This window comes from Carassius auratus, unplaced genomic scaffold (assembly GCF_003368295.1).
Source record: "Carassius auratus strain Wakin unplaced genomic scaffold, ASM336829v1 scaf_tig00002576, whole genome shotgun sequence".
Classification (NCBI taxonomy): domain Eukaryota; kingdom Metazoa; phylum Chordata; class Actinopteri; order Cypriniformes; family Cyprinidae; genus Carassius; species Carassius auratus.
Window position 1 is genome coordinate 943,813 of NW_020523459.1, and position 14,109 is coordinate 957,921.

Below are 14,109 nucleotides of genomic sequence, written 5' to 3' on the forward strand. Positions count from 1 at the left end.
TGACGAAGTACTGTGATGTCATCAGCCATTCTTTTGAGTTAGTAAGTCCTATGGATGTTAGAACATCTTAGAAAGGAACTGAACATTTGGTCAGTTGTGGCCTCTCATGGCACAATTAAAACATATAGTTGTAAATAATCAGATTCTGAGGGGAAAAAAATGCACAATAATTTCAGGAAGTTTAAATTGTATTGTTTACTGAAATTCAAGGTTCATTGTGACCTTTATTAGTAGCCATTTAAACTTGGGCTATCTCTGTGTAATTGCATAGACGTCACTATGCACTGGACTCACAGCCTCAATGAAATGCTGATATTGGGTTGATTATTATTTTTTCACTAGTTGAGGCGTTAAACACTGTGTTAGATTTAGTTAGCATGTTGGAAACATTTTAGCTGAATGGATAACAAGTTAACAGTTTGAGTTGAGAATACATTGCTGATAACATTGACCAAACAAATTAAATCCAGATTTTATGTAGCTTCATGGTTGTTAATGCTGAATCAGCCTCAAGTTGCTCAACCAAGTCAACATGTGTGTGGTTCTGATTCATATTTGGATTAAGGAAAATACAATACTGGATGGAATAATTCACCCAAAAAAATATATTTGCTGAAATTTTACTCACCCTCAGGCCATCCAAAATTTAGATGTATTTGTTTATTGGATCAGATTTGGAGATATTTAACATTACCTCATTTGCTCACTAATGGATCCTCTGCAGTGAATGGGTGCCATCAGAATGAGACTCCAAATATCTGATAAAAACATCACAATAATCCATAAGTAATCCACAGGACTCCAGCCCATTAGTTAACATCTTGTGCAGTGATGTTTGTAATAAACAAATATATACTTTAAATAATTGCTTCTGGCCAAAATATGAATCCTCTATCCAAAATAAAAATTTCAGTGAAACATTCTGAGGCACCCGTTCACTGCAGAGGATCTATCCATCATTTTTGTGTGACGTCACACACTGATTGGAAGGAATGTCCATCTGACTGCCAGTTATTTTTACCCAGTTTACATTAATTAGTAATGTAGTAAAATGGAGATATTAAAAGGTGAAATTCAATAAACACCTTACTGATGATGTATATTTTGTACAGGCAAGCATATGGACCCAGAATATAATTACAATGTGCAATGTTTCACTTTAAATGGTTTCTCATAGAAAACCCTTATAAGGAAAACACTGAACCATTAAGCGGATTGCCTTTGTAAACTATGCATCATTAAAATGCTAATTGCTGAATTTGATCTTTTAATATTACTGTTTTAAATATATTAAGGCACTTTAAGTATTTTTACGTTTTTTTGCACTGTTTAATGATTGAAATCTTGCCATGGGTGCTAAATATGGATTGCAAATTGCCAAAACTTGCATCTTGTTCACATACCTTTGTTTTATTCTTTTTAGAGGTGATTTAAATATTTTGCTGCTGTGAGACAGGCTTTTGCTGCAGTTCTATGGATGTTTTGTCCTCCAGATCTTCGAGCCGGTCACATGACTGAAAGTGGTGTAGTGATAAATTTCTCAGAATCTGTTGCGATGAAGAAACAAACTAATCTGTGTCGTGGAAAGATTGAGAGTACATTTTCAGCAAACTTTCATTTTTGTGTGAACCTTTGTTTGAACTTTTGTATTGTGCAAGTGTGGTTTGCGGTTTGCCATTTCAGTCAAGCCACAGTGAGTTCAATGGCAAAACGTGGTGGACTAAACGGTCTATGCACACAGTCCAGTTTAGCAGTTTACACGGTCACAGCCTTGTGAAATTATTCTTTATTGTAGCCAAGGAATAAACAGGCATATTAAGCATCCCAAGATTGGAAATCTAAGAAAATCAAGATGAATTGTTCATTGTGGAGGTAATTACTAAGGAGCAAGAAGCATGCTTTTTGTTTGTTATGAGCTGTGTGCAGAATCTCTTTTAGATGATTTAGAGTAAATAACTCGTGTTTTCTTATAGAATGTTGGAAATAACAATTATGACTTGGCCATGCTGGTGTTTTTTATCTGAGCTCTGGTATATTTTGAATGTGTCGAAGGCTGTTTTCACGCTTGGTTTGATTGCTGAAACAGTGGTTTGATTAAACCCCTTCTGCTTTCACACTTTAGTTTTGGGTCAGAATCGTAGTATGTTTGCATTTACAATGCAAGTGTTAGCGGCAGCTGTGTAACACTATAAATAGAGTGTGCTACAAAGCGTAACTCTTTCCCCATGACATGATTTTTTTTTTTGGTAACACTTTAACCTGACACCTTTATATATTATAAAGGTATTTATAATGTACATTGTTAAGGCATTCTTTATTTTTTATAAATAATTGTAACCAAAATTAAAATGAGTTATAATATTGGCAGATTCCTTGTTACATCTAAAATTAATTGTTTATCATGTCTTAATATAAAAAATGCAACTATAAATAGCAAGTATTGTGGTTACAATTATTCATGAGATCATACAATACATTTTAAGGTATACATATATGCGCTTCAGTTAAAGTGTTACTGATTTCACCTTCTAAAATTTTCTTTTCAGACAGTTGAAAAACAATTTTGGATATTTGACACTAACTATTATGTTAGTTAGTCTAGTTTTCACCTCAGGCCCAGCTACACTAAACAATAACCAAGAGAATTTTAAATTAAGAACAAATTATGGGAACAAGCAGTATTAGTCCTCTAAAAAATTGAAGGAAAACTCAAGGAAATATTCAGTATTAAATATCAGGAAAGTGTGTGCTTGTGGGTGGGTGGGTGGGTGTGTGTGGTGGTGGTGGTGGGGGGGGCATAATAGAAAAATCTACTTATTGTACTTATTCAGTAACTGAGTGAATGCACTTTTTTTAGAGCACTGATTGCTCTTTGTAAATAAATATTAATTGATGTATAAAGATATTTTTAATTGATGTAAAAGATTTAATTTTTTTAGCAAATGCTGTTTGGTTTATCCTTTTGCCTTTCTACAGTTTATATTATCAGTTCGTTGACAACATGCTCAGCTGACAGAAATATGCAATAAAATACATGGCCAGCACTAACTCCAGAAACCTTTGTGAAAATCAGAATAGTCTCACTTTGCCTCAAATGATGTTGTTAAAGGTAAAGTAAAATAAGACTCGAAATACTCTGATGTTGTAAGTTTGGCTGACTTTCTGATGTTGTTGTATGTGTCCATGTATTATTCTCAACATTGATAATTGAGAGAATTTCCTGAGTGCCAAATCATCATATTAGAATCATCAATGTTAGAAATGGCTGTTAAAAATTCAGCTTTGCAATCACAGGAATGAATGTATTTGTTTTTATTTGTTTTAACAAATAATTAAATTGAATTGTATTAATTAACATTATTACAGTTTTTACTTGTCTTTTTTATATAAACAACAAAAATCCTTTGAAAACAAAGTAGCATAATGTACAATGTATTTGATATTTTGAAGTATTCCCTTTTAGGTTTTATAAATGCATTTGTGGGATGAATACATATCATGCAGTTTTCTTATTTGTAAAAGCTTTTAAAGGCATGTCAGAACTGTTATTTTTTTTTAGGTTTATAAACAACTAGACTACTTTTTTGACCAGATTTACAGTATAGTGTATCACATTAAACCACATATAAAAACACTTTATTATTTTGTAATACAGAGAATATCAACATTATAATGTCCTGAGAATACTTATACTTTTTTAATATTCCTTTTTTTTCTTTTTTTTTTAAGTACAGAAATCGATATGTGTAATAACATATGACAGGACATAAAACAGCCTTATAGTGTGCCATAAAGAAAATTAACAGGGTAAGAAGAAACACAATAATGGAATGGCACTTACATCACCACATGGTAAACATGACCATTTAGACGTATGTGATTTAACACATCCATTCAAAACAGCATACCAGAGTCATTACAGGTTTCGAATACACCAGTAGTCATGATTAAAGCAGTGCAAGCAGAAACTAACACTGTCACAGGAGTAAACACTGCATTTCCAGTGAATCCATACAGCCAGTGGCACTGATAGAAAATTTATTACAGCCAAGCCAGTAACTGTGTAGTACTGCAGTAAACGATGAGAATTTGTTTTGTCTGAGAAGTTGTATGAAAAATGTTTAGTATTACTGAGCAAATCGCAAGACAACCCAGCCCCCCCATTATCACAATTCCCACCCAATGATGCCAATATTGATGACTGGTCTCAGTCAGATCCATTCTTTAGGGTTTCGTAAGACCTCCAGCATCTCGGCTTCCCTACTGCCTTTGGTGGGCTCATGCATGTACTCCCACCTGAAATGAAACATTTATGGCTAGTGAGTTAGTAATATTAAATGATAGGTTAATACAATAAAGACAGTTTAAATGACACCAAAGAAGTTAAACGTTTTTATAAGGGTCATATCATGAGGATTCCCATTTTCCTTTATTGTTTGAAGTTATTGTGTGAGCTCATTTTCAGAAATGGTTGTTTGGTGTGGAAAAATTTGTGTTATAAGTGGACCTCAGGGGAAACATGAAAAAACCTTTAAACTTCTTTAAAGTCTATAAGTAAATGCTATAAAATATTGAAAAATAAAAGCTCAAGAGGATGATCCACGGTAACAGGCAGTAGCAGATGTGACAAAGTTTGCTAAATACAAAATCCTTTACCTAGCAGTAAGTGGTAGGGACATCAGGATGCTCTCGATGCGAGACCCTGGTGTGGCCAGGCCGAATTTCACCCCTCTGTCATACACCAAGTTAAATTCGACATATCTAGGAAATACAGAGAGTTCGGTTAGCTGCTGAACATTTTTTAAATGACATACATATTATATAAATAACAACATCAAATTCAATTCAAATGTCAATTACAAAGGCAGTCATACCCGTGCTATATTATCATACCACTGTAACATATTGAATAATGACGAACATTATTAATACTGAGTTATTTGAACAGAGAATGAATTTGCATAAGATTTTTATATATTTATTAAGATTTATATATTTTAAGATTTTTGTATGTTGCTGGCAATTTAATATTTTCAGCATTATACTATAAAGCAATAAAAATATATTTATATACATTACTGTTCAAAAGTTTGGGGACGGTAGGTTTTTAAAAATGTGTTTGAAAGCAGAGTATATATATATATATATGTGTGTGTGTGTGTGTGGGTGTGGGTGTGGGTGTGGGTGTGGGTGTGTGTGTGTGTATGTATGTATATATATATATATATATATATATATATATATATATAAATAACCCCCCTTCATCAGCATGGACTCCTTCTTTAACCAACCTGCCTCTCCTGACTTGCTGCCAGTCCTTCTCCTCAGGAGTGAAGGAGTCATTTAGATGTTTGTATACAATGGGCAGGTAACAAGGCACCACAGTTTTAGCGCAGCTCTTCACAAAATTAAAGACCTCCTCCTGATTGGGGGAATCCAAATCGTCAAAAAAGATCCCACCAATGCCTCTCGTCTCTGCTCGGTGACGGATGTAGAAGTAATTGTCACACCTTAAGAGAAAAAAACAATACAAATACTGACACTAACCTAATATTGAAAAGTTCAATGTAGTTACAAATCTAGTTAGTTACAAATAAAATTAAATGTAACAATACTATAAAATACAAAAATGAAGTACTAACAATCAAATATTTGAAAGACTTTGTCTTTTAAATGTGCATCGGTCTCATTCATGATAAACAAAACAAAATTTAAAGGGATGCCTTGAAACAAAAGAAAGAAAAACAATGACTGCTGTAAACAATGAGAATTGTTATCACTGCTGAACAGTTCAAATCCACCCAGAAGATAAAACGCTCCTACACACAGCCTCACACCCAAAACAGCAGTGACACACCCCATTAGGGCTGCACGATTCTGGATAAATTGAGAATCACGATTTTTTGATCTCATATAGAGATCACGATTCTCCTACGATTCTTTATTATTATTATTATTATTATTATTACTATTAACATTATCATTATCACAAGTATATAAATTAATTATTTTATTTTGCAAGGATTCTTTAAATTGATCAAGTGTGACAAAGACATTTATAACAAAATATTTCTATTACACACAAGTATTGTTCTTCTGAACTTTCTATCAAAGAAACCTGAAAAAAATCTACTCATCTGTTTTCAACATAATAATAATAATAATAATAATGATAATAATAATAATAATAATAATAATAATGTTTTTTTTTGAACGGCAAAACAGCATATTAGAATGATTTCTGAAGATCATGTGACACTGAAGACTGGAGTAATGATGCTGAAAATACAGCTGCACACCACAGAAATAAATTACATTTTAAAATACATTCAAGTGAAAGCAGTTATTTTAAATGGTAAAAAAAAAAATATTTCAAAACTTTACTGTTTTTGCTGTACTTTGGATCAGATAAATATAGTTTGGTGAGCAGAAGAGACTTTAAAAAAACATTACACATCTTATGGTTCAAAAACTTTTGACTGGTAGAGTATATACAATATATTTAAAACCCCAGTTTTTTAATATTAGAATGATGAAAAAGTTGTTTAGATCACTGATTCAACGACTCACTCATAAACCTACTACACTTGTTTCATTTATGGATGAATCAGCGTTTTTGAACGATTCTCTTGAATGAAAAATTAATTCATTGACAAATAAATTAAGACACTTGTCGCCACCTATTGGTGAAACAATGCAATCGACACAAACGTTATTTAAAGCGCAGTACTTTCAAAAGGGGATTTGTTATATTTTGATCGCTGCCATATAGACATCAATGTTTATATTTAAACTATAAACTTTATCCCAGTATTTCTGTGATAATATAAATGACTGTAAGAAAGATATAATACTGTGTAGTTGAAAAGACTGTTTGTGAAGATGTTTCTTAACCAAACATGGTAAGAGCTCTCTCTGTGTCAGCGGCAGTGCGCGCACGGATTTGAATGATCCGGTAAGACTTTGTCAAAGGTTTAACAGACTCGGGGAATCGTTGTCTTTTAGAAATGAGATCGAGAGGGTGTCTGAATCGAGATCGCGATCTTTTAACGATTAATCGTGCAGCTCTACACCCCATGCAAACTACACACAACAGTAATCAGATTCCTACCACTTTTTGAAGTCTGGGTAATACTTGGGATGGTGCTTGTCACATGCTTTCTTCAGAGTCTTGTGGAAATGGGTGGCATCTTCCAAATCAACATAAACAGGAGTGAGATCTGTTCCACCACCAAACCACCACTGCTTTGAGCCTGTGACAAGGAGGGAGATGGATAGAGAAAGTGATGGGTGGTGGTCACAGATAACAACATCTCTCTTCTCAGTTCTCACAGCCTCGAATGACTCGGCAAGAACACTCACCGTCTGCCTCCTCAATCTCAAAGTATCTGTAGTTGAAGTGCACTGTGGGAATGTGGGGGTTTTTTGGATGTATGACTGAACTCACACCCATGGCACAGAACGGAAGCTTCCCTGGAACACAGAGATATTGCTATGGTTAAAACAACAGCATCAAGTCACATCATATAAATCTTCCTTCAAAATCAATAATTCAAACTTATTTCAAAATTAAAAACTAGAAGTAGGACTGAATATATAAGGAACTGGTTTCTGTCACACTCTGCATTCACTTCGAAATGAGAAGTCAGTCTCTCACCATCTTTCCCTTTCAGAACTTTTCCACGGCTGCGCATTTGCCTGGCGGCCTCTTCAGTGAGGTTCCCAAACACCACGGAGACGTTCACACCCGCTTTCTCAAAAACCTTCCCATCTTGCATCACACAGCTGATGCCACCACCACCTTTATTAGACACGAGAAACATGCATCCGTTTTTCTTACAGTGTAACACATGCATGAATATTCAAGCTGATGTTTAATACATGAATGTTTCTGTTTTATAGGTTAACAAAGCAAAATCGAAATCTTTCCAATGCTCTGAACAATGAACTTTTTAATATAGCAAATTGTTATAATATATAATCAAGCATTCATTTTCTGAACTATGATATCTAAATAATCTTTAGAATGCAACATTAAAAAGATTAATTGACAAAATAACTTTATAAAATTCATACACTAGATGGTAGAGTGCATGGTGTATAGTGTCATCTGGGACAATTTAAACTCCATAATCATTAAATAAATAAAATAAAAAAATTGATATAGAAAAATAGAAATTTTGACAAAAAATTATGATGTAAGAAAGCCTAAATAATGAAACAAAAAAGCCGAAATCACAATAAGAAACAATTATGACAAACATTTTAAATTATTAGACAAACAGCCGTAATTATTACACAGAAGTCACAATTATTGAAAAAAAAGTAAAAATTAATTTATATTGTCAAAATGATAAGAGATAAAGTCAAAGTTACAACACACAAAGTTATAATTTAGCCAAAAATGTCTTGTTTTTTCACAAATAAAACTTTTTAATATCATAAATGACTTTCTTTTTTTTTTCTTTTTTTTTTATCATTTCCACTTTTGCAGTTTTGTTTACCAAAACATATTTTTTTCCTTATGTGGTGGAAATGGGCTCCTACATACCTGTAGATCCAAACATAAATTAGAACCACAATGTGGTATATATATATATATATATATATATATATATATATATATATATATATATATATATATATATATATATATATATAAACCACAGAGAAATTCATTATAACGTCTTAAAGTTAAACATTACATTAGTAAAGTAGAGCAGCAGAAATGAGCTGACCTTCCTTTCTACTCCATCTGTCCACCCTGAACGAGCCTCCATCCACCTCCTCGAGGGCTCTACAGAACGCAGCCTGTGTCTCCATGATGAGCATCTCCATCCTCGTAGACATCGCGTCTTTCCTCTGCTCTAAGACCTTGATGTCAGTGACTGGTAGAGACATGAACGACTTGCATCTCTCCCGTATGTCCCCCTCTTCTTCTTCAACCTTGGATACCTTCGTTGCCATCTCGGCCCGCTGAAAGTGACTTACACCTGCCGTCAGGATCCCGGTGACAGCTGCTGCCCCGGCAGCCAGAAATACACCTCTACCGTACCGTCCGAGTGAGATCCTCCCCGGCGATGCTTGAGACATCTGTCTTGTTATTGCTCTTGTGAATGACCATTTTCCTCCCGGAAGAAAGGCACATTTACGAAGTGTAGAGTAACGGGCTACGAAAGAGTGGAACTCTGCTGTGCCATGCGCAGAGCGGGACACTTGGCACAGTCTTGCTATTGATCTCGCTGAGTTGTTTATTGTGTACAAAGCTACAAAAGTCATTTTGTCTACTGAGTGACAACAACCATATCGGTCCACGAGCTGGCAATTAATAAATGGATCATAAATGGGTGAAAAGTTACTATATGCAGTTTTGCACGTAGCTCCTTCAATAGTTCCGCCCGCGGAGGCGTGTCTTGACTTTTCGAGGTGTATTATGGGAAATGGCGTTTTCCCCCTATGAACTGTGTTTTATTTAATCTAGTACGGACTACATATACCATAAACGTGAAAGTATAAACTAATCGTTAAATGTACTTCTAAAAAATAGAGTAGCTAATAAATAGTCTGCGCATGCACGCGCCCCCACGACATACCGTGTTGTGCGTCTCTATGGCAACACCTGTTATGGTAACACACTGCTTAGAAGCTGAGGCCAGCAGAGGATTAGAGCGAGCTGCTATCTAATGTACGGGTACAGATCTAACACTTAACTTAACATGAAGCAACACCAAACAGAAGTTCTGAAGGTAAGCCCCAAACATTTTCAGTCGCGGAAAGTAATAAAATTGAATTCTAAAAGCAAACGATAGGTTCTCTTACCCAATGACAATACCAACAGGTTCTGGGTTGTAATATTAGCCTTAATGCTCGTTAAATTGTTATTTTATCACGGGCATTTCATATTATATTTATAATTAATTAGGCATTGCAGTGCATTTAGTGGAATGACCATATGTGACATTTACCACATGAAATATAAAGCTTCCCTTTAAATATATAAGCTGCGTCTGCAAAGTCTGAGGTTAAAAAAAAAATTAATAAAGACGAATGAATAACCATTTAAAATTAAAAATAAGATATTTCTCATTGGACAGCAATGGAGAATATTGTTAGTTTAATTGTCACTTTATGTGGACCAGTGTTGTTTTAGTATAATTGAGATACTATTATAATTGTATTAATATTTAGAAATAGTTCTTATTTTTATTTTGCTGTATTAAAGTCATGCAATTTTGTTGTGTTTTTTATTTTTGAAGTTAGATTTTTATTCAGTTTTAGTCCTTTTAAATTCATGAAGTTAAATCAAGTTATTATATTTAAATCAACGATATATATATATATATATTGAAAGGTTTTAGTTGACTATAATAACTTCTGCTCATAATGGATCAGTTGTCATGTCTACACACCCCTCACTCACTTTCTGAAACTTATTAATGAGACTCCAAGTGGTTTGAATCTAAAGCCCTAATGCATTTGGGCTTTTTTATTACATAACACTAGCTACATTAATGTCAACAATCCTACCAAGTGTGTGTACATTTACGTGATATGTCACCTATTTAATTGTAATTGTAATTTTATGTAACTAAATTAAAAGTGAGAATTATGAATGATCAATACATTTGTCAATGAAATCTAATATTCACTAATAAATGGCCAAATAATTATTTAAATAATTATACATATTTATAATCATTTTTTTTACACCCGAAATAAGTTAATTTAGCTAAAAATAAAATTATTCTATCATCTTTTTTGTTTGATCCTTCTATAGTGAGAAAGTGAAGAGACAATGAGTGATTCTGCAGTCCAGAACACTCCAGATGAGTATGAGGATGACTTTGAGAAAGACCTGGATTGGCTTATCAGTGAGGAGAGCAAGTGTGAGGAACAGGTGAGTGATTGAATGTGCAATGATGGCAGAAACCGGTTCATATCTCTGAGACTTCTGGTCTCTGAGAGTCTTCTGGTGTGTGGTATTCCATTACACAGACACTGTGCCTTGTGTGTGTGTGAAACCTTCCCCACTGACACAAATCCATACACACTTTCACTGACCCGGAGAACTCTATCTCATGGCACTGCATTATTCAACACATGCGCTCTATGTATCTAATTCACCCTTCAGAAAGCATGCTGTCCTTAAAGGGATAGTTCATCCAAAAATGAAATTTATGTCAATGTTTACTCACCCTCAGTTTATTTCATTGTTGAATACAAAATAAGATATTTTGAAGAATGTGGGTAACCAAACAGTCTTTGGTCTCCATTGATTACCATAGTATTATTTGTTACATATTATGTTACTAAATGTTGACCGGCAACCCCGAAATTACCCACATTCTTCAAAACATATACTGTTTATTTTCAAAAAAGAAAAGAAGGTCTGGAACAACTTCAGGGTGAATAAATGATGACAGAATTTTCTTTTTTGGGTGAACTATCCCTTTAAATCGCACAATGCCAAACCCCTTTTATTCTTGGTTTTCTCAAACTGAACACTTAATTTTTCCAACAAAGGATCCTGATGACAATGACAATGAAGCTCAGATAGACAAAGAGCTTGAAGAAGATGTGCGCAAACAAAAGGAAATGGTTGAGGAAGAAGCGGATGAAAGGTGGCCAACGCCCATGGAGCCATTAGAGGGTGCCTTAGATACTGACAGGGACGACCTTGTAACCTCTCCACATGTACAGAACAATGAAGAAAATAAATATATTTTGGATACGATTCATGAGGCTAGCAAACAACTCCAGGACCAGGATCCTCCAGACCAGAGCCGGCGCAGACACCTGCAGTTTAAAGACACTCTGGTTGATCTGGTGGTGCATGCACAAGAGTCTGACGCTCAAGAGAGCAACACCACCTCATATGGGGATGTAGAGGAAGAGCAAGAGGTATCTGCACAAATGCAGAGACTGGAGATTGGAGAGCCTGATGATGAACAAAATGAGGGTACAAAGGAAGGACGGGTTTTGGTTGAAAGGGATGGAAAGTTTGATCTGGTAAGTCTAAAGGAGGTGGAAAGTCATGGAGTGCTTCCTCCCTTGCCAGTTTCTCACAGTGGCAATCAGCGAGCATCTTCATAGCAAAGTGAATCTGGCCTCCATCTCGGCAAGAGTCCTGTATCTTCACCGAGGCAAAATTCTACCTCACCTTTTCCCCCTGGCATTGAGTCTCTATACATCCCCAAACCTCCGCCGAAGCACATAAACGGGCCCCGTTCTGCCAGGCCATCCCAAAGGGGAGAATGGGATCAGGTCAACAAGCGCAGGGTTCAGTCAGCAAATGGAGCTCCATCACATGCTACTTTCACCCTTTCACCACAGCAGAAAGAATTACTTGCCAAACTTCAGCAGCAGAGAGAGAGGCAAGCAAAAGAGGTGTGATGTGGTTTTAATATCAGTTTAATATCAGTTTCTGTCATGATCTAATATAAAAACTGATTTAATTTCCTGTTTTTGTTCTGACTTCCTTTCTGCCTCTTCTGGTTCCTTTTCAGGATGAACTGAAGAAAAAAGAGGAAGAGGAACAGAAGCGTCAGGAGAATGAGTTAGCCTTCCGATCGTGGTCTATGAGGAAGAGAGAGCAGCTGCAGGTGGAAAGGAGAGTTCAGAAAGCTCAGGAAATGGAAAGGATGAGCTGCATGGTATGTCCACCAGGGGGAGCCGTTTAACCAGAAATTGCGTTCCCAGGAAACCCCCCCCCCACCCCCGCATAAAACATGAAGTAAATAAATATTATTATTATTATTATTAAAAAATATATATATTTCATTATTATAAAGACATAATTGCAAATGAAATAATAACCTTCTACAATGTAATTATGTCATTCTAAAATCAAATTTTATATTTTTATTATAATATTTTTACATTTTCATTATTTGATTAAAAATAAATCAAATGAATATTATGAAGTATTATTACAGTTTAAAATAACTGTTTTCTGTAATTCTGTAAAGTTTTGGGTAATTTCTGTAATCTTATCCTGTGATGACAAAGCAGAATTTTCAGCAGCCGTTACTCCAGACTTCAATGTCACACATTTCCTGTTATTATAATAATAATATTCCTTATTATTATCAGTGTTGAAAACATTGTTCCCCTAAATAAGTGTAAGTCTGTGGGAAATACTGGAATGGATATATATTTATATATATATTTTAAATGTATATTTATATATTTGTGTGTGTGTGTATAATTTATTATTGACTTAATGGCATTACACCGACTGTCACTTTAATTGCTTTTGTTTTTCTGCCAGAGGGACTGTGGTGACCCAGAGGAGGCCTTTAAAAATTGGTTCCAAAAGAAACATGAACAGCAGTTCAAAGACAAGCAGATAGAAGAGATAAAGAGACTGGGAAAGGAGAGCGGCTTTTGCCTGCACAGTCAAGATGAGAGTAAGAAGGCCTTCAGACAGTGAGTTCAGCACCATATATTATCCTTCTAAAATCAAGAAGCAGAGGGAGAATTGTATTCAAAACCAATGTGAAAGCATTTCCCTCTTGCTCTGTTGTAAAATAGGTGGCTGAAACGAAAGCATACAGAAAAAAGAGCAGAACAGCAGGCAGCTCAAGAGCGCTCACGCAGACTCATGCTGGAAGAGCGCAGAGCAAGACTCATACCACTGCACTGTCAATGAGATCAAACCCTTCCGATTCAGTGACCCCTATGGATACTGCTACTGATCACCTCATAATGTACATGTGACCATTGATACCATCAGGATCTGAAGCTCTTCTAATTTCAAGAGTCATCCATTCATGTGTATCTATGGATACTGTTCTATTGATCTTATTGAAGTTCTGTCTTATCTCCATGATACAGTGGATGAAAGAACATGTGGTTGGGAACACAAGCAGGAGCTTTTTTATTAATTGTCTATTCATCCTTTTACAAAATACAGAGATCAAACAGGTGCTTGAGTGGGTATCCCAACAGCTTTAGGCACTTAAGATAATTGCTGCTCCATGATGATTTAATAAAGTTTTGCATAACTGCTGAATCACCAGATATTCTCCTTGTTTATTTATTTATTTTATTTTTTATAGCTGGCTATCCTGTAGATTTGCCACGTGTCCACTGCGGGCTCTAGTGTGC

The 14,109-nt window shown here is 35.1% G+C and overlaps 1 protein-coding gene and 1 pseudogene across 2 annotated transcripts; one reads left to right on the forward strand and one right to left on the reverse strand.

The window, feature by feature from the left end:
• Positions 1-3,357: 3,357 nt before the first annotated feature.
• On the reverse strand, positions 3,358-9,279 carry LOC113069884 (oxygen-dependent coproporphyrinogen-III oxidase, mitochondrial-like). 2 transcript variants are annotated; one of them, XM_026242984.1, is made up of 8 exons: positions 8,739-9,279; positions 7,658-7,801; positions 7,363-7,473; positions 7,112-7,253; positions 5,292-5,510; positions 4,657-4,761; positions 4,191-4,296; positions 3,358-4,157 (listed from the first exon to the last, which is right to left on the reverse strand). In XM_026242984.1, the coding sequence occupies exons 1-7, from the start codon at positions 9,277-9,279 to the stop codon at positions 4,212-4,214; spliced, it is 1,347 nt and encodes a 448-aa protein (XP_026098769.1). In that variant the 3' UTR covers positions 3,358-4,157; positions 4,191-4,211. The 2 variants fall into 2 exon arrangements, with proteins under 2 accessions (XP_026098769.1, XP_026098768.1); XM_026242983.1 differs by having other exon boundaries at positions 3,359-4,296.
• LOC113069883 (coiled-coil domain-containing protein 181-like) lies at positions 9,276-14,016 on the forward strand (annotated as a pseudogene).
• Positions 14,017-14,109: the final 93 nt, after the last annotated feature.